This window comes from Cervus canadensis, chromosome 14 (assembly GCF_019320065.1).
Source record: "Cervus canadensis isolate Bull #8, Minnesota chromosome 14, ASM1932006v1, whole genome shotgun sequence".
In the NCBI taxonomy this organism is placed as follows: domain Eukaryota; kingdom Metazoa; phylum Chordata; class Mammalia; order Artiodactyla; family Cervidae; genus Cervus; species Cervus canadensis.
This window is the reverse complement of record NC_057399.1, coordinates 28,769,155-28,789,950: the sequence shown is the minus strand read 5'-3', so window position 1 is coordinate 28,789,950 and position 20,796 is coordinate 28,769,155. Positions and strand designations below refer to the sequence as shown.

Sequence of the window (20,796 nt, the reverse complement as noted above, 5' to 3'; positions counted from 1 at the left end):
CTGAGCACATACACACATAGAAATAAGAGAGTAAACTTGTGGTTGCCAGGGGCTGAGGGGTGAGCGAAACAGGAGATGCTGATCTAAGTGTACAAACTTCCAATCATAAGATGACTACGTTCTGGGGATCTGATGTACGGCATGGTAATTACGGTAAACAATACTCTATTGTCTACTTGAAGGTTGCCAAGGGAACAGGTTTTAAATATTCTCACCACAAAAAAGTAACTAAGTGAAGGATGTGTTCACTGATCTTATTATGGTAATCATTTTGCAACATACATGTATGTCAAATCATCACACTGTACAACGTAAATGATGCTACATGTCCATTATACCTCAAAAAACCTGGGGAGAGGGGAATGTTTATGAATATCTATTAGAACTCAAAGCTCCAGGACAAAACCTATTTCCAGGTGTCACTATTAAGCCAGGAATCATGGAACAACTTAAAAAATTGGCAAAACTCCCCTTAGGGAAAATGGTAGCATGTTTATGCTAATATCTGGTCCTTTACTAATGGAAATTTCCAGAAAGAGGCATTTCTGATCCCAAAGGTGCACTCAATCTAATCATTAACACTGACCCTGAAGCTAACTTGAACCATCTCTAGGGTATAAGCTAAAGAAGACTGCATGCATACACAGTGAAGTTTACTCTTGTATAGGAAAAGTAGGGAGGAGTGGAAGGGGGGGTTTCAAAATCCCCACCATCAGAGTTTACATCCCTCAGCTCTTTTGCTATTACTTGACACAAATCTAAGAAAGGAACCCAAGGATGTGATGCACAGTGAGGTGGTTCTCAAATCCCAGTGAGTTTAAGAATTACCTGGAGAGGATGGTAAAAATGCGGGAGCTCAGGCTACAGGGGTTGTGAACTCAACAAGTGGAGCCCAGGAATCTAAACTAGAAATCAAGCACTGGGTGCCTGGACCACACTCTGAGATTCACTGTGCAGGACACCACGACAACTCACCCACCCTCGCATCACAGATGAACAAAGCATTTACCCTAAGACTAGCAGGTCCTCATTAGCAGGGGAGAGAGGCACTGCGGTTAATATGAGTTAACTCTCTATAAGCCTGGCCTGATTCAACCACAAGCGTACAGCCAAGTACCCAGATATTTTGTCTGTATGGTGATGGGATTTAACTAGGAGTTGAATGATGCCATTTTTCACTTTTCATCCAGATGTTGATTTTCCTGTGAAGGAGTAACTGAGTGCCCATGAGCAGAAGAATGTTCATTTCCCTTGATTCTACACGCCACCATGGCAGGATGGTCTCAGAACTGAGCTGGAATCTAAAAGGTTTTGCCACTTTTACTAGAGGGGCCTTAGCTCTCAGAACTGCAGGAGAAGCAAATCTGAACGCAGGAAGCAGGGCACAGGATCTTTACCATCGATTTCTCCCTCTGACCCCCGACTACACTTACCGCACCAAAGTAAGTTATTTCTTGCTTCAGAAGAGGATGCTGAGGATCAAACATACCTGCAGTAGCCCAGGAATGAGCTGCCTTATAGGAAATTCCATATTGCTGGCCATTGGAAAAAGAAGGCAAGGACTCTGATAATCTGTGGGCAAAATCAAACTGTCAGGATATGGTATCTTAAGCCAAGTTTTCCTCAACCCAGGTCATTCAACCTGAAAATGTGACAGGTTTTATAATTCTATCACCTCATATGGGATCTGTGATCACTCTTACTTGTTAGATAAATGTAGATAAACTTTTGAGATGAAGATACCTCTGGAAATCCAATTGCATTAGGTAGGCTCTGACATTAGCCCATCACTACCATATAAAATTCCTGGACACATGTTTTTAGAATCAGGGGTTACATTATTCTCCTCTCTAGCCCTTTCTTCATTTATGTAAATAGTAATATTTAAATATAACCTTAACCTAGAGGGGTAGAGTGGGAAGGGGGGGAGGGAGGCTCAGGAGGAAGGGGATACACACACACACACACAAACTGACTGGTGTTGTGTACAGCCTAAACTAACACAATATCATAAGCCAATAATCCTCCAAATAAAAAAATAAATATAACCTTAACAACAAATCACACTTACTTCGAAACACCCTGGTATGAAATCATGTCAATTAAATACATATTAGTCCAACTAATATAAAGAGTTTTTCTCAATGATTTCTCATTCCCAAGGTGCCCAATAGAAATAAAAACGAGATTTTGTTTTAAGTATCTTTTTTTCTCCTGAGACCCATGTAAGGATGGTGGGCAGGTAACCTTGGCTCCTGTTCCTCATTGAGGAAGCACCTCAGGCCGAGAGGATTTGCCCTTCTCCCTCCCAGACTGAAGATCCCTTCAAGACTTATTCTTGTGCGGGGAGCTCTCTCTCTCTGCACCCTTGTCAGGTAGAGGCTTTCATTTATTTTCTTATTTTCTTTCCCTTCCACATTCACAAGTTTCTTGTCTACCCTGGGCAGTCACCTTTCTTCTCCAGCACTCTGAAGAAAGGAAACAGTAAGAAAGTGGCTGGTGTGGGCACCACTGTGTATGACTGTTTAAAAACTCACTTATAAAAGTATCTGACCAGGTACAGCACCACCCAAATGCTTTTTAAATGAAGGGGGTAAGTCCTGGTTTCCAATGTTTTGTTGTGGTTATCTGCCAAACCGGAATGGCATCTTCTCTGGTGAGAATGAGGGAATTCACTTCCACAGTCCTGGCTGCAAATAGGAGTATAGCCTGAACCTAAGAGGAGTAACTACTCTCCTTTACTGAGTACTTTCTCTACGTCAGGTACCATGCTAAGCACTTTGCTTACTTTCCACACTGTAGATTGTTTCGTTTTTACTTTGTTTTTAATGAGATTCTCCATTATATAATCCCTGCTAGCTTGGACTCCTGGGCAGATAACTTGGACAATAGCATACAAAGAGCATCCTCTTACACAGAGAAGGCACTCAGTAAGTATCTGTTGAAGAAACAAATGGATGGAGGAATTGAATTAACTCTCTTCTTGAACAATCAATTCTGTCTTTCTGAATGCGGCCTCAAAGCTTTGCCATTCATATTTCTCAAGCAGCGTCACGTTTAACTGAAACCTTGATCCATGCACTAGTAAGTAGCTTTTTTATCAAGTTTCTATTTTTAGAGATCCTCTTTTCATCGGCAGAAATGACATAAACCAAGATCATCTCCTTAGTTTATTTTTTTCTAGAGTCCTTAGCATGCTACATTAACCTGACAAAGCTTAATCTTGTGTTCATTTCACAATATATTTCATGCAGTTCACAGCTGTGATTAGGTTTACATTGACATTACACATGTTTTGATTCAGCCATGTGAAAAGAATAATTCTTAATGGAGTCTGTCTCTGAAAACTGTCCAAGCTTAAATAAGCATGTGAGCAGTTCACTCTATTAAGTGCAGTCTCTCTTGAAAATGCAAGAAGGATTGTTAGCATAGGAATATGAGGCCCCCATTTATAGTCCGTTTGCAACCAAACCACGTCTTTAGGTTTCATTATACTGAGGAATCCTCTTTTACAGAATTGCTTTCAAGTACACTATGTTACTGATGATTCCAGGTTGAGTCTAGGGGTGGGGCCGACCTTCGGCTTTATGTCCCCAAAGACATCTTCCATGGGCCCAAGGCTTTCCCCAGACCATTCTTAGCATCAGACTCTCTTTGACAACCAACATTCAGCACTAAAGCCACAGAGCAAAGCTATTTGGCATTTTCCAGTGAAGTGCAAGAAATTAAATAAGTTATGTGTTTTATCGCTAAGGTCTAGACTCAAGCAGGGTCACTTTGTCACACGGCAGGAGAAGGTGTGCACAGGTCGTGGCCTCTCCGCAGGGGAGGGGCGCAGGGTTCAAACGCACAGAGGACGCCACCTGGTCACCCCACCGGGCGGCGCCTTAAGATGACGTGTTGAGTACCCGGGAGTCCGAGGAGTCCGACCTCTCGTCATAGTCGTCCTCGGTGTAGATGGGCTGCTTTGACACCATGGGACACCCGTCATCGGGGAGAGCGATCCGAGGGTCTTCGGGGGCGCGGGCGGGGAGGACGGGCGAGCTCCTGAAGACGCTGGCGGAGCTGGTGGGGAAGGGGCTGACGTACTGGGAACGCAGCTGGTACTGCTGCTGCAGCGTCATGGTGTTCCACAGCGTCACGTCGTTGGGCAAAAAGGGGCTCGACTGGTTTCTGGCCAGAGTATTCCTCAGCATCAGAGGGTACCGGGGCGGCTGGGGAAACGGGTGCTGCAGGGGCACGGCCAGGGGGTTGGGGACCACGTTGGTGGAGTCGGCAGAAAACCTCAGCGTGTCGGGGACTCTGAAGGCCGACCCCACGGACCACTTGGACGAGGAGAGGGGGTAGGAGCTCAAGGTGTGCTCGAAGAGGTGCCCGTTGGAGGGCAGCACCAGGCCCTCGGGCTCCCCGGCAGAAGTCCGCTCGGCGGCCGAGGAGGACGAGCGGCTGGAGAGCAGGACCTCCACAGCGCTCACCAGGTCACCCCCACAGCCCTTGAGGATCAACTCCAGCACCGCGGGCTTCTGGTGGGGGAATATCTTTTTCAACACTTCTAGGGGCGGTCTGTTGGCTTTCAAGCTGAAGGGCAGAGACACGGTCCCCGAGGGGCCCTCGATCAGGAGGTGGCTCTGCTCCCCAGGGTACTTGGGGCTGTCGGGCCGGCTCTCTGAGCTGGCCCCGTTCTTCTGGACCGTGAACCCCACTTCGTCCACTGACACGATCTCGGGGCTCTCAGGTGTGAAGCACCCCTTACTTTTGGCCACATCTGGGGAGCTCCTCTGGTCCGTGTCTTTGTCGCTGAAAGTCTCAGCATTGTCAGCGGTGCTGCCGTCCCCAAGTCGTTCTTCTGTCAAATCTGAAAAGCAGAGAACAGCTGGTTGAATCCTCTCCTGGTGTGCAAAGAACACATGTGCTCAGGAGAAGGCCCTACCTGCCCTTTTTGCAAGGGGAACTGCTTCTCTGTGGGTTATAACATACTGCAAGCCGGAAAATTATCCAAACTATGTCATTAGCAAATGGCAAAAAAAGAACAAACCCTTTGTAAGTAAGGATCTAGACACCAGAGTGATTTCTCAGAATGGGCTGTGCAGGAAAGCTTGCCTTCAACACAAAACAGTGAGGAAAGAACCACAACCAAAAACGATGTGGCTATCTAGCAGTAACAGTCTAAATGCAGATCAGACTGGGGATAAACACAATCCAGGGACGAACAGAAAAATGAACTTAGGCTTGTTTTCTAGCTCCTCTTCTCCAAATGAGGGGGCTAGCGCCACCAAAGGACATCAACAGCTGCAATAGCTGGTGCATGACCCATACACCCAAGGGAAATTTTAATATTTTAAAACCATTTTCCCTAGGCAGATTCTGTGTTATATGTGAACACACACACACATATATACATGTGTTATATGTTATAAGTCATCAGTATGTTTCATCAGGATAGTAGAATAACAAGGCAATATGATTACCAGAGTGAAAGAAGCCTCCATACATGGAAACCTTTCCTAAAAGGCCACTCGAGATCCCAGAAGACTTGGTGCCTATAACCCGCACCAGAGGGGAAGCAACACCAGCTGTGAAACCTGGGTGTGGGACAGGATGCAGAGAGGGAGAAACAGATGCTTGGAGAAGGCTTATGAAACTGCCGGGGAGGAAGACCTACCAACGAAACAGTGCGTCCACAACTCCAGGACCTGGGGTGCAAGAAGACCCACCAATGAAACAGTGTGTCCGTAACTCCAGGACCTGGGGTGTGAGAAGCGTATAGGATGGACTTCAAGACATCTTCCTGAACTATGTTTTTAAAAAAAAAAGAGACAGAGAAACAAAGCTTCCCAAATAAAGCAGAGCTTTGCTGTGAAGTAAACCAGTAAACCAGTTGTAAATCTAACATTTTGGTCTAAGACATAACTCACCCCCTGACGAGGGCTATATGACTGTGCTAAAGAGGCAGAAAGGAAGGAAGAAGTAAGAAAGACTGGTTTGGTTGCAGAAGTAAGTTCTAAGAGACCTTTAGAATAAAGAAGCATATTCTTTATTAAGTTATATACAAGTGGATTTTTTATCTTTCTTAAAACACATACTGGCTGTGTCTACTCACAGCCAATGTAACTGATCTGAAGATGGAAATTATTAATGACCCAATTGTCAGGTTGTAAACAACCGGTTGGCCTGTGTTTTCCACTGCCCCTGCCTGAATAGCCTAATTGTCGCCTCCTCTCTGGGCACACCTGATGATGTGTAGAGAGCCAGCTGGTGAAATTTCATCAAAGCAGCATCTAAAATCCATCTCCTTCTATTTGTTGTTGTTTATTTTAAAAGCCTTAAACAAAGACCCTTTTGTGAGCTTTTTTCTAATATGGGATGTACCTTAATTATACTTGAAAGACAAAACTTTGATTCTTTACAAACCAATAAATATGTCCTAAGCATAAATAAATACTTCAAAAAAAATATCCTTAAACTATATCGGTGAAACTTTCAACTGTAAATCTGATACAAATTCATACCTATCCCAAATTTGCATTTAAACTGCTTCTTTTTCCAATACAAAATATCAGGTGTCAGTGTGGGGACCATCTTCAGTCAACAGGAATGAAGCCATTTTTGCTTTCTGTAACAATTCCGGGATATGTACAAGAGAACTTTTTGCAAGAGAAATATGACATATTCTCTTCAGCAGAATCCTAGGATTGGTGACCCAGTTTTCATCTCCTGGGTTAATGTGGTAGTTGTCTTTGATCCCAAGGAGAAAAACAGCAACAGAAAAGCTTCCACAGGTTCATATTGTAAGCAGGTAGACCTGTCTAAAATTTCCTGACCCATGACCCTATACCTACCTCTTGGTGTTACTCTATCATTAAACACTTGACAATGAGCAGACAGTAACAGTATGTTAACTCAGCACTGAACTCAATGCACAATTGGATCTTGGCCTCTGCTCACTGGAGCTTAGGAAAACAAGTCAAATACTCTCCCGGGGGAAATATGGACATAAAGTAAGGCTTTAAACACTGTGCTTCTCTAAACAATTTTCTTATTTAACTTTCATTATCTATTATTATCAGCATCAAGTACTTTTATCACTGTACCCTGCAAGATACCGAGGGCAGAAAACATCAGCAGATGTAAGACTGGCCCCTAACTTGTGGAATTTATTACCAAGTTGGGAAGATGAAATGCATGTGTGGGGAGAAAGCAAACACATCCAGGGAAAAATTGCTAAGTGGCAAATATGCACACACGGAACACAAATGTTCACAGCAGCTTTATCCACAAGAGACAAAGGTTGGGAGAAACCCAGCATCCATCAGTGATGGATGAACAGATAAACAAAACGTGGTCTATAGATACAATCAAATATTATTCAGCGTCAAAAAGGGATGAAATTCTCACATATGCTACAATGTGGATGAATCACGAATATATGCTAAGTAAAATAAGGCAGACACAAAAGGAAAACCATTCTATGATACCATTTATATAACATACCTAGAACAGGCAAACTCGCAGGGACAGAAAGGAAAACACTGTTGTCAGGGACTGGGGGAGGGAGTAACAGAGATATATTGTCTAAATGGTATTGAGTTTCAGTTAGGGATGATAAAAAGTTCTAAAAATGTAAAGTGGTGAGGGCTGCACAACATTATGAATGTGTTTAATGTCACTATATTGCATCCCTAAATTGGGTTAAAATAATAAAATTTATGTTATCTGTACTTTACTATAATGAAAAAGTCAAAGAAATATGATACACAGCGTTACAGCAATATAAGGGATGGTGAGATTGTTTTAAAGCAAGAAACAGCTGGCTCTTCTAGAAAAGAAAAGGTAACAACAAATTTTTTTAAAAAGCTCTAATTTTGATATTTCAATATTTTCAAAAGCATACTTTCAAAAGCAGTGTGTGAACCTAACTTCCCATTTTAAAAGGTAATTTTTCCCCCACCCTGGATCAGTTGCAGACACTGAAGACGTTTGGGAAAAATGTCTCTCGGTCTATCACCAAGTTCATTCTTCCACAGAATGCTTCAGACTACAGAAGAAGTGACTCAAAGGGCAAGTTTACCCAAAGGAGAACTAAGGAATAATGTTCTGGCTAATCTGCCATATCTACCATTAAGAAAATGTAGTATTTTTTTCAAGAGGGTAAAGGATGCACTGTTCCAAACAACTGGATATTGGATGGCAGGATTATAAACCAGACAATACAAAATTTTATTTTTGAACCTATTTTCCTGATCTGCAGAACAGGCCACAGTAGAATCATCTCTGGTCGGCAGCTTGTCCACCAGTCATGAACCACTGGGCGGCATAAAGTCTCTTCTGCATTTTCTTGTGCCACCTTTTGTACCTGCCACTGTGACATCCCCAGTGCAGCAAGCGCTTGTGGTCACTTCTCAGAGAGTGATGTTGGATTGTACTGATTTGTCCACACTCTCTCTCTGCAGATTTCTGGGCTGATCTGCCTCTCTAAGGGGTGTGCAGGCTATGGCCAAAAAGTGAGAAAATCTAACATGATGTCACAGGAATCAAATGTACAAATTCAGAACATTCCAACCAACCAAGTTCAGCCCAGTTTACACCATATCCAGTGGGAAGATAGAAGCTGTTGAAGGAAGCAGTGAGTGGAACACACCTATGCCCTCCACACACCTGAGCACCATGTAAAGTCCTGCTAAGAGGCGCTGGGTAAACAATCCCAGTCAACATCCAGGGATACTTGGGTTTCAAAACTGGGCAAGGGAAGACTAGGCTCTCACCTTATACCAAGAATAACTCCTTACCCAGCAACAATGCCTCCAGGGCAGAATATACGATCCCTGCAAATTCATGGTATCAAGTGTTGGTAGTATTGTTATACCTAAACTACAAGTATTGTAAATTATTCTGTCATAAATACAGACTTTCACAAGTAATTATAGAGGGTGGATCTTGGGCCCAGTGATAAAGTGTAATTTAATAACAGGTGTTTCTTTATATCTCTAGATTTTTTTTTTCCAAATGAACTTTATAAAATGCTCCTGTTGGTTTAAAATACAAAGACTTTTCGAGATATAGAAATGTGAAACTGCCAAGTAGCAAAATGAAAAATGAAATACTCTCCAAATGTTTTAACCTCTTTCTTCTTGAAACTGACACCCTAATTCCTAGAACATTAAAGAGTAATAATATATTTCAATTGATAATATTTTTACTCCTAATATACAGGCGCCAAAAACTGCTAGACTAGTAGAAAGAAATCACTCATCTGCTCTTGCAAACTGGTTATTGAAAGTGATACAATTTGCTATTTCTAAAGCTAAACATCTAGACATTTAAAAATCTTCTAGAAGTTCACACTTCAATTTCATATTTTTCATGATGCAGAAACACTCACAGCTATCCCTGAAATAAACTCTTCACAAGGGTGAAGATGTTTTTTGAAAGTAGATACTCAATTAAGAAGGAGATTTTTTCTCTGGAAAACAGTGCTACCAACTTCAACCAACTTCAAAAATATGTCTGTGCCAAAAGAAGCTACAAGACTTTAAGGACAGAAAATGAACACTCACACAAAAATGACTTCCAATCTAAAATTACAGTTTGCAAATTTTAACTTTCTTTAGTGGATTTTTTTTTCATATGAAAATGCAGCTTAAAAAAAAACCCATGTATTTATTTCAGAGATTTTGAGAAAGTCTACCACACATACGAAACAGACACTGTGCTCAAGACACAGAAAAATGAAAAACCCTCCTCACTGAGATGTCGGGGGTTTTAACCCATTGTATCCAATGATATCTACAAAAACAAAATACAGCATCCATCCAGAATTAAAAACAAAAACGCACTGGCATAGGGAGTGTTGCTTGCCAGTGCAAAAGTCACTGGATTTAATTTTTTTCTGTTTGAAATCATGTCACGCATTTTGAAACATGGGATTGTGACATCCTCATCTGTTCACTTGAGCTTTGAGGAACACACCTCTACATAACTGTTTACTGATGGGTTGTTTTCAAAGCACACAAATCTCACAACAATGGCAGGGAAGAAGTCCTGGCTGGATGGTGTTTTCAAAAAAGACCACTGCCCAATCAGAAGTCAAACAGGAGACACGCTTTTTACATTTTCTGTTACCTTGCACTAGAAGTGCTTCACCATAAAAAACCCAATGGATAAAAAGCCTAGCATACAGCAGGGGATGAATGTCAGTGTAAAATCTTTCCTCTTTTTCCTGAGGTGGGGGGAAAACCTATGAAAAGTAAACAGTCATGCTTTTTAAAATCATTGACAACACTGACTTAGTAACATAGAAGAAATAAAGATGATTCCTGGGGACCAATACTCTGGCAGACATTGATTTAGAAAGGGCTGGACGTAAGGAAGGATGGTTTGCAACTGTGGACTTTGTAAACGCTGCAAAAACTTAGTTCTGACCCCTCTTTCTTGAGTCTGAAAGGAATATTTTTCAAGAAGCATGAGGGAAATTATATATAAATATACAAGTATGTTTGGTACTTATAAAAATGCAGCTAGCTACTCATTCAGTTGTCTATTTAACAAGTTTTAAATCTTTTACCATGTGTCCTTGCACTGTGCAAGGTGACTATACAGAGATGATCAAAGCATTTACCTTGTGACCACTGAGAGGCTTACTGTTTACTAATGAACATCTTGCAAAATTTCCAAGTTACCTATGCAATGAGTCGTATTTACATTGAAACACAGCAGGTAACCCAAAGGCCAGCAGTTGGGCAGACTGCTGTATTCATGGGAGGGAATGTTGCTGTAAACAGTCATATAATGGCTACGAGTGGAACATACACTGAACGAAAACAAGTAATAATTACAGGTGGTGGGGCAGAACACTGATCTCAGCTTTGTAAAATTTGGGTCTGCCTAGTCGCTGGCATCAAGAGATTCGAGATGTGTTAGAAAACCAATGATTTGAATGTTAAGTTTTCCATAATATTGTTATTCAGCAGTTGATTGTGCTGATTTTCTTACAGTTGTTTAACTGTATAATAAGATATAAAAAATTAAAAATAAAGCCTGCCTAGTTATGGTTTAGTTTCCCCTCAGTTTCTTCAGAGGACAGTGGTTTGCAGGGCTCAAAACAAGAGGGTGACTCCCTAAAGCCACATGGGACTCTTGGACGCTATGTGACATGATCCCAAGGTGATGGGCCTGCAAGGGCCAGCGTTCCACTACTTGGGCCTCAACCCCTTCCAGGAGAGGCCATGCAAACCCCAATGCAAGGCCCAACCTGCCATCAGAGCCATATGCCACGAGACACGGTCCAGGACCTGAGTGACTAACGGATGAGGGGCTGCAACAGGTTCAAAAGCCAATGGAAGGAGAAAAGGGAGAGAAAGGGGAGGCAGGCAGGCAAGTAGGTTTTCACTGGATTCTGTGCAACATTTCCCAGAAGGGGCTTGGAGTCCTCCAGGCACGTTGATTTATGAAGACTTACTCCCTTTCCCTCTGTAAAGCTGTTAGCTGAAAGTGCTGACTGGCTGCAGTGAAGAATTTCTCATCAATGCTCTTTGATTGTATTTTGCAAACAAAATGCCTGTTGCTTGGTAACATTTCACTTGAGCCTGACCTTCCCCGAAAGCTATTGCTATCAGATTCGATTTACACTGTCCTCCTGTGATTACTGTAATCTTTTAAACTTGGGAGTTCATCCATCAGGGAAAAGAAAAGTTGGTTGTGTAAGTCGAGAACAGGACTATCCGCCAGATTTATAACCCAGAGGGGTGTGCTGTGTGGGGGGAGAGGTTCTGTCCTGGAAGGCAGGGAAACTCTGGTTCTCAGATGTGGAAAATGCCCCCGGGGTCCCTCCTCCCAGTGCTCTGACCCACAAGATGGACACCAGTGCCTCTCTGAGCCTCTGGGGGGCAGTTTGGGATCCCCGGGGAGAAAGGGGCCCGGGAGACTAGCCAGAGCTACGCCCACCCCGAGGGCCCACCGGAGGGCAATGGGGCTTGGTCCGCCTCCCAGGCTGGAGCTGCCAGATAAAATCGTCCGCAGGATGCCCAGTGGAATCTGCACTTAGGAAAAACAAAGAATGTTTTAGTAGAAGTTTGCCCTGTGCAGTATTTGACGTCCTATTTTTGTGTGTGTTTATTTGCAGGTTTTTTGCTAAATCTGGCACTCTACCGAAGCAGGGAGGCGGCAGGGAGGGAGCGGGGAGCGGGAGAGCAGAGAGGCGAGGCGAAGCTGAACCGGGAGGGCCAGGCGGGCCGGCGGGGCTGAGCGCCCACCGCTCCCGCAGAAGGAGCTGGGGAAGGAGGCAGCCTCGGCTGCGGTGCCCGGGACAGGGACAAGGTCCGAGGGGGAAAGGTCCAGGGCAGCCACAGGCACGCGGCTGCCACGGCCGCTATGGGGCTCCCGTCTGTCCCAGCTCCAGCCCCGGGGTCCCCCACCAGTCCCCCGCACGTGCCGAGCTCAGCGCACGGGCCGGGGAGCCAAGGCGGCCCCTGGCCGGGAGAGACCGGAGCTGCCCCGGAGCAGCTGCCCCGGAGCCGGCCACAGGTCAGGCTCGGAAGAGACCAATCAGCCTCGCGTCTTCCTTTTCGTTTGGTTGGTTTTTATGACTTAAAACAAAACCCCTCGCCCCAAATCAAAACATATGAAGTAACCAGACCCTGGTTTAAGTTCCTAGGTACCCTTCATGAAAGACTGTGAGGTCTCCCACCACTTCTCCTGTGCTTCCAGTCCCTGGTCACTGAGCATTTCCCACCCTGGCCTCTGCCCACACTCAGGATCCGTGCAGGTGTGTTTGTGTGTGTGTGTCTTTTTTTTTTTTTTAATTAAAAGTAAAATTTAAAATTAGGAAGCTGACAAGACAGGACCTAATCAAGCTGGGACTGAAAAACCCAGAGTAAGCTCCAAGATGTGAGAAAGTGCCGGCCAGGAGGTAAGATAAAATAAAGGCAGTTTTCTGAAATCTCCCAACTTCCCTCCCTACAGGTCTCTTGTTCCACTTCTTTTCTGGAGATATAAACAGGAAAGAAGATCCTACTTTCTTAACCCTGCTCTCTTACTCCTAATCAAATGTGATGCTTTCGATTTCTTTACCTTCAAGAAATTTTAAAACTTGTTCACACATTTCTTTTGATGGCAGAGGTAAACCTAGCATAAGTCAATAGCCACAGACCTGTCCTCTCTCAGCCCAAGGAGACCCGGGACACTCCAGGAAGAAGAGGAGAACGCGGGGGGAGGGAGCCACACACAGGAATGTAACTTTAGCTTCCCACCTTGGTCATGACCCTTAACTTTCCTGAGCTCTGGAGCCCAGTCCAGAGAGGCAGGCTTGGCTGGTTGAAGCTGCTGACTCAGATACACTAAGAGCTGAAAGATGTTCAAGCTTCCCAAGATATTTTCATGACGGGAAGGAGGAGGGGAGTGAGAAGGACTAAGAGGGAATGGGAGAGAAACGAATCAACAGGAGAGATTTAAAGAAGCTTAGACTAGAATTTTATGTTCCATCAAAATCTACTAATTCCAGGCCAGTCGTAGATGACAGTCAAGCAGCAGGGGAAATGTACTCTCAAAAAGGAAAAAAAAAATGCTCTAATCCATTGCTAAAAGTAATAATCTGAGAATATGAAATTTCTTCTTAAAACCATTGCCATTTTTAAAAGGATGTTAAACATGATACACCATTAGATAATATAATTCCTGTTCCTTTAAAGAATCTGAAGCATAATTTGGGAAATAAATTTCTTCCAGCTACAAAGCTGGGTTTTGGTATTAATGTTGCTCGCTGTACAAGGTGCTTTTTCTCCAGCAGTTGCCCAAACAAACATTCCCTTCTCCAGGGCATGTGCTTTTCTTAAGGATCTCTGGAGAGGGGGAAAGATACCGTGTGTTTCTGCACCTGCATGTGTAGCCAATAAAAAAAGCCAATGTCTCCACAGCTACGTACTTGAACAAAATCTCCGTAATCCCACAGAAACAAATCTCTATAAATCACCAGCAGATATTCATAGAATCCTAATGGTCTGCGGGGACTTCCCTGGTAGCTCAGCAGTAAAGAATCCACCTGCATGCAGTGCAGGAAACATGGGTCAGACCCCTGGGTCGGGAAGATCCCCTGGAGGAGGAAATGGCAACCCACTCCAGTATTCTCGCCTGGAAAATTCCATGGACAGAGGAGCCTGGCAGCCTACAGTCCACGGGATCACAAGAGTCAGACAGGACTTAGCGACTAAACCACCACCACCCACCAGTGGTCTGTGAACTTACTGTACATGTGGGCCTATGATTCAAATACTGCTTCACTTCCCTAAGTAGTGAGCTACTTGCCCAGGACCACATCTAACAGGCTTCTCAATACTCATGCTATGTTACATACAAATACATCCAAAAAACAACCGCAAAACAATACGTACAGCAACCAGTAGTCCCATCCAGGCAGTTTTCCCTAATTTAAATCCCAAATGGGCTTTCTCTGTATAAAGCATTGCATAGAACTGATCCACTTGTACACCTTCCTTCCTAATGGAAAACAACTATCTAGTCCTTTTCTGCCCTCTCTCATCATCATCAGACTGGTGACTGGCTTTTTTGTTGGTGTTAAATGGAACTATGCGATCGAACCAATTGAAAGAAGAAAACAAAAGTTACATAAATAATACCTGCAAGGTACACAGCAGGACCAGTTGGAGACTGAGCTGCTGGTCCCTGACAGTCTAGTCCCCCAAAGTCATCACTCCAGCCTCTTCTTGTGTCAAATCCTATTTTCCTTGGCAATTACTTGTTTTCGATTTGAAAGGCTCAGGCTCTCCTCGAACACTTGGTTCCCGGTGAAAGACAGCGAGTGCAGAAAACCCAGGCTTGTATCTTTCTCCAGCTGCAGCTGCTGCTCTGCCTTTTTGCCTGCCCTCACTCCCCACCTCTCAGGGCTGTTTTTGGTTTAGAAAAGGTGAACTTTGGCTATCCCAGAGAACAGGTGTGAAGAGCACAGGGTGTGAAAGGAACCCCCTCTTGGACAGGGAACCCAGAACCCAATGCACTATTATGGGGGTGCTGCCTGCACTGTCACAAACGCTGCCCTGCCCGAGTGTTGGGGGAAAGGGAGACAGAGGAACTGGAAATGGGAGGTCCAGAAAAGTCACTGGCATGGATCAACTTTGAGAACCGAGACAAAACTCACCTAGTTACCTGCCCTAATTTAACAGAGAAAAACAAAAAGAAGCTTCTCTCCCCTCCCCTCTGACTCCTCTATGGCAAACCTATAAAACATGAAGAGATCACACTGACAAAAGAGTCACCTGGAAGTGAGTGGACATACTCAGGAAAAGGCTTATATCCTACCTCAGATTAAACAGTCACAAAATCCACGTTCAGTGAACCCACTTCTGTCCTTAAAACACCCAGTTCTGCTCTTCACATAAGATGTTCTCAGAGGTCGGGTGTGCAGAGCGTAACTGAGGAACAGGGCAGCAGAACTGAGCCTGCAGGGCAGCCCACCAGCTCATCCCCAAAATGGCATGTCCCCGGCTCCACCCAGCAGTCCAGCGCTCCAGAAAGCCTCTCTCCAGAAACCAGAAGTATTGCATTGGGGTGGGAGGGGCGCAATTAGGGGTAGGCAGAAGCTCTCCCATTAGTTCCACCCACAGGGCGGCTTGGGTCCTTCCAGAGCCTTCCACTTCTGAGTCCCAGCATACCTCTCAACCTCTCCCTGAGAAGATGGCGATTCTTTCCTGTGCACGTCTGCCCCAGAGAAAGGGAAACACCAAACACCTGTCCACTGAATTCCAAGAGGTTAAAAACCAAAAGAGCACTTGGGCTGGGCAGGACAGTCGCAAGCTAGTAAGTCTCCAGGAGGAAAGGCCCCAGTGGGGTGTGCAAGGTTTTGGTGGCCTGAAGGAGAGAACTGGATAGAAAGGTGGGTAGGGGGATCTATGCAGCTCCAGGACTCAGGGCAGATCCCTGCTCTCTAGAACACAGCAGAGGAGGGGGAGAAGGAGAGAAGGAGGACTGGAGGAGGCCCAGGCCGCCCCCCCCCCCCCAGAACTGGCGAAAGGGCTCTCCAGGCATGGCCTTCCTCACTGTAGGTCAGGTTTTGTCTTTCTTTAAAACCACAGACTGCAAAGGTCTGCCTGCGAAATGGTGTTACAGGACCTGAACTTCTGCAAAAGGAATTGGCTGGCTCTGGGTGCACCAGATTGAGTCCCCGCTAAAAGTTTTGGGAGTCTTTCTATTCCCTTTCTACTATTGCTTCTAAACAGGGTTTCCTTCAACAAACTGCAAAAGGCTGGAGGCCACAGCAGACTACTAGTAAGGCTTCAGGTTCGCTCCAGCTACCGGGTGCCGAGAAAGAGAAAGTCGCCCAGAGTAGGCCAAACCGTGGGCCTGGGCTCCTTCTCTGTCCTCCCGTCCCAACCTCCAGATGCGAGGCCTCTCAAGCCCACAGTCGGAAAGCCTGGCGGTGTGTGCGCCCGCGTGGATTTTAATCTGGTCCTGTTTCGACCTCTTTATCCACCTGTTCCCTTAAACTTAGAGAAGGCACTTGGCGAGCCCGAGGCGCCTCTCCCGAGGGCACCTAGGTTCTACCTCCTACCTCGCCGGGTCCAGACTGAACGCCGCTTCTGCCAGGGAGTAAGGACCGGCTTGGCTGGAGTTGGGGGGGAAGGTCGCGCCCAGCCCACTCCCGCCACACTCGCCTTCGGGCCTACCGGCCAAAGCCTCCAGAGCTGCTTCCAAGTGTTTCCGCCCAGGCGCCAGCCCGGCCCGGCCCGGCCCCGCCGCGGCTCTTACCTGGCTTGGCGAGCGGCGCCTGCAGCGCCCCGGGCGGGGGCTCGGCGGCCCAGCGCAGCGCGGCGGCCGCAGCCAACTCGGCGGCTGGGCGCGACGGCGGCTGAGACGGCTGCGAGGTCGGCGGCGGCTGCGGGGCGGCGGCCGCGTCTCCCGGCGGCGGGGGTCCCGGCAGGGCGCGCAGCGAGTCGGGGATGAGGCTCTCGAGGCTCTCGTTGGCCTGCTGCCTGCGCAGCGCCACCTGCGCCGCCATGACCCGCTGCCGCTCGATGATGAGGATGCACTTCTCGCAGGTGCAGTCTTTGAAGCGGCAGTAGCGCTTGTGGCCCTTGAGCCAGGACAGCACGCCGTGGTTGCGGCAGCGCGCGCACTTCGGCGTGCGCTGCAGGGGCGCCCGCGGCGGCTGCGACACCGGGCCGCCCATGTACAGGTAGGGGGAGCCGTAGCCGTTCATGCCCCGGGGCCCCGACAGAGCCGGCAAGCTGGCGGCGGGAGCCGGTACGGGGCCGCGGGACGGCGGGGCCGAGAGGCCCTCTCCAAAGCGGCCTCCGGGCGGCGCAGTCCTCGCTCCCGCAGTCCAGGCGGCCTCGAGCGCTTCGGAGGGGCTGGAGGGGCCGCGGCCGTCTTTACGGCTCCCGGCGGCGCTTCCCCAATCCCGAGTCGGCCGAGTCTCCTCCCGCCGCTCCTTTGGCCGGCACGTCCTCCCCGGCCGAGGCGCGGCGGCGGTGCCGGGAGCCGGCGGGAGCTCCAGCTAAGGTCTGAGGCGGCTCGTCTGCGGCTCCCGCGCGCACAGCGGCCGGCACGTCCTCCGCCTCCCTCCCCCTCCCCCCTCCCCCGCCACCCCCACCTTCGGGGTCCGGGTCTCCAGGCACTCCACCCCACTCCACTCCACGCCTCCTTCCTTTCTGCCCGCGCCCCTCGAGTCCCTTGCTTCGCTCTCCTTGCTACCTGCCGCCGGGCCACTCTCACGGGGGCGCTCACGGCCCCCTCCTCCAGGCTCCCCGCGCCTCCCCAGCCTGCACCGGAGGGACTGCAGCACTCGGGACGCGGCAGCGCCCGAGGGGCGGGGAAGGGAGGACCGGCGCGGAGGAGAGCGAGGGTGCCTCTGGGCTAGGCGGGTGGCAGCTCCCCTTCAACTCTTCCCCCCTCCCTCCAGGCCCGATTTGGCGGCACTCGGCCCAAGGCGGCTTTCATTCCCACACTGGGCCACAGAAACACGGCTCGTGGAGAACCGGAACCTATCTGAGCGCTGCGGGTGCACTAGGGTCCCGGCGCGAGAAGAGGTTTTAAGTTGGGGGGAGCCAGGCCCTGCGGCCACAGGCTGGAGGAGTTGGGGGTAGGGCATCGGAACTGGTTCGCGAAATGGGGGCTTTCTTGATTTCTTTTTGCAACATTTTTTTTTTTCCTTTTGCCGCTGCAGAAGAAAATGCTTTTGAAAACTTGCTGGTCCAAAGACGACGACCCGTTTTGCAGGCTCCTCCCTCTGTGGCGCAGTTTACTTTTCTACACCTCCACGTTGGAATAAAAAATAAAGTCTCTGTGCTGAAAAGCCGGCAAGTGCTCTTTTGGAGTTTGTGTTTAAGCACTGGGTCTAAACTTTCAGACAGCAACTGGAGGGGCCACGCTAGCGCCCCCAAAGTTACCGCATATGATCTGCCCTCTGCCCAAGGGCCTTTGAGAGATCAAACGGAGGTCTCACATCACCCCATTCAAATGCCCACGGACTCAGCAATCTAGTTCTGAATAAGGGATGGGGCCATCCCCTCACCCCAGTGTCTTTGGGTACGGGTGGGTGGGAGAGGACCTTTGCACAAGACGACAGCATAAAACTTTGTTTAAAGTGATACTTGTGTGTATGGGTTTGGCCTAAAGCAGAATAACTCCACAAACGCACAGAGATGCTCCCCTGATGCGAGAAAACAGAAATAAAAACCAGTGGTTCCTGCGGCGCAGGGTAGCACAACGGCTCAGTGCGAAGAGGGGAGATAGCAATCCTGGAGCAGTCAGTTGGCAGGCTTCAGAGAGCGCACCCTTAATTCATCTCTTGACGGTCTGCACGGAATCCAATGCGAATCCGGAGCATAGACCAGTCGGCTGAAACGGTCAACCGGTCGGCGCCTCTCAGCTTTACTCTGCACTGCTCTGGAAGCAAACAAGCAACCTGAAAACGTCCGTGTGTGTGCTGTGAATTCAAGTACCACCAGGCGTTCCAGCAGCCAACCCTCCACCTAAAAGGGCGATTCTGGGAGGGGAGTAGGTTAAAAAGCGAACCTGATTGTGTATGTTTCCCTTGAGGCCCTTGGCTGCCCCCCACCCTCCCCATTTCAGACCTGTGGACCTCGTGGGGTGCAGAAAGGAACCCCCAGCAAGAGACTGCTAACCTTGGGAGGCTTGCCTCCAAAACTGCTTAGGGCACAGACCCCTTAGTCTTACTCCTTACCCCCACCATGTCATCAATGTCTCCTCCCAAACTTCCAGAGGAAAACAAGCCTTAAGGCACTAGAACTGGGAGGAACTTCCAGAAATTCTCAGGACTGGAGGCCTGGCTCACCCGCGCCATGGCCCAAGGCTTGGAAGTGGGAAGTTCACAGTGAGAGACACATAGAAGGCTCAGAATGACACTGAATCTGGGAACTTCTGCACTGAAATCTCTAAATCTCTTGGGAATGCAGAGACCACAAACTTTTCAAAGCCAGATTTCTCCCAGATTTCCTTCAAATAAATTGTCAGCAAAACCAGGAGTATAAGAAACCTGAGATTAACAACTTTTTTTTTTTAAAGAAAAGCATCAGAGCTCAACACCAGGTTTGGGGGACATTTCCACAAGGCGACCCACTCTCCCTCAGTCACCTAGTCACCCTACCCCTTTGCCACTCAAACAGTCTTGCATTATTTGGTCCCCGGGGCCCCATTTCACTCCAGTGCACATCGGGGGCTGAGACCTAAATACTCATTTGATATAGCGCAATAATCCTTTTCTCATATTTGATGGGAATGTTTTCCATATCCCAGTATTTGACAACATCTCCCTATAGGGACAGGTTTGTATTTATGTTGGTAAAATGTCCCCTGCCTCAAAGTCTATTGTAACCCAACACCTGACAACCCCGAGTCCCATTTCTGTTTGCAGAAAGGGTTTATTCAAGCACATAATGGGATCCCAGCAGAAAGCCTTTCAGAACAAGGGGCTATGGTAAACTTCACCACATGAACTCCGTTTCCAGGGCTATTAAGCTTTTAATTGGAAAATAGCAGAGGAAATTTCAAGGTGACTATAACGTGTTAGTAGTTAGTGTGGAGAAGAAAAGCCGGAGCGGGGATGAATGTAGAAAGCATATGGTCCGAATCACATTTAGGAGGAGCGGCCTGCCGCTTAGTAGAAGTAAGTCCCGGCGGCTTATATACTTATGGGAAAAATCATCAAAGAAATTGGAAAGGGAGCAGGGAGGGTTACAAGTAAGTGTAACCTCGCTAGACTGGATCCACTCAGTCCTGCTCTGGGTGGGTGTGGGTGCGCGCGCGCACGTGTTTAAACCACATTAACTGGGTAAAGCTGTGTGTGTGTGTGTGTGTGTGTGTGTGTGTGCGCGCGCGCGCCTGTGTTCAAACCACAATTAACTGGGTAACGCTGTGATAGGTATTAAAGGGTCAAAGGCTGTAAGACAAGTGTGCATGTGTGGTTCTTTCTCTTGGCGCACACACAATCTCACGATGTGTGTGTATCTAAAAGTTAAGAACGCAGGTGCCCGTGCTCAGAAACTGAAGATGTCCTGACGGGAAGCTGCCCCTCACCGCAAGCAACACTTAATCAAAAGGACAGTTTCATATTGTCCCGGATGTATAAATACATCAGGAAATTTTCTGCTTTGCTGGATTCTCATGAAGAGGGAGGTCAAGGTTCTTATACTGCTATTTAAACCTCGACCACGGTGACACTGAAGGCTGGCGCATGTAGAAAGCCTTTTTATGTTTTTATTTTTTAGAAAGCCCTTTTAAAGCAGGAAAACGAACTCCCTCTCCCCACGCGAGAATTTTTCAGCTCTCACC

At 47.3% G+C, this 20,796-nt stretch overlaps 1 protein-coding gene and 1 long non-coding RNA gene across 2 annotated transcripts; one reads left to right on the top strand and one right to left on the bottom strand.

Annotated features, from left to right (window-relative positions):
- Nucleotides 1-3,035: 3,035 nt before the first annotated feature.
- Nucleotides 3,036-17,736, bottom strand: DMRT3 (doublesex and mab-3 related transcription factor 3). Its single transcript, XM_043486981.1, has 2 exons — nucleotides 16,753-17,736; nucleotides 3,036-4,855 (listed from the first exon to the last, which is right to left on the bottom strand). Exons 1-2 carry the CDS (start codon nucleotides 17,201-17,203, stop codon nucleotides 3,888-3,890), a joined length of 1,419 nt encoding a protein of 472 aa, XP_043342916.1. The 5' UTR covers nucleotides 17,204-17,736; the 3' UTR covers nucleotides 3,036-3,887.
- On the top strand, nucleotides 17,042-18,237 carry LOC122453129. Its single transcript, XR_006272954.1, has 3 exons — nucleotides 17,042-17,179; nucleotides 17,906-18,032; nucleotides 18,170-18,237. It is a non-coding gene; the product is annotated as an uncharacterized LOC122453129 (long non-coding RNA).
- Nucleotides 18,238-20,796: the final 2,559 nt, after the last annotated feature.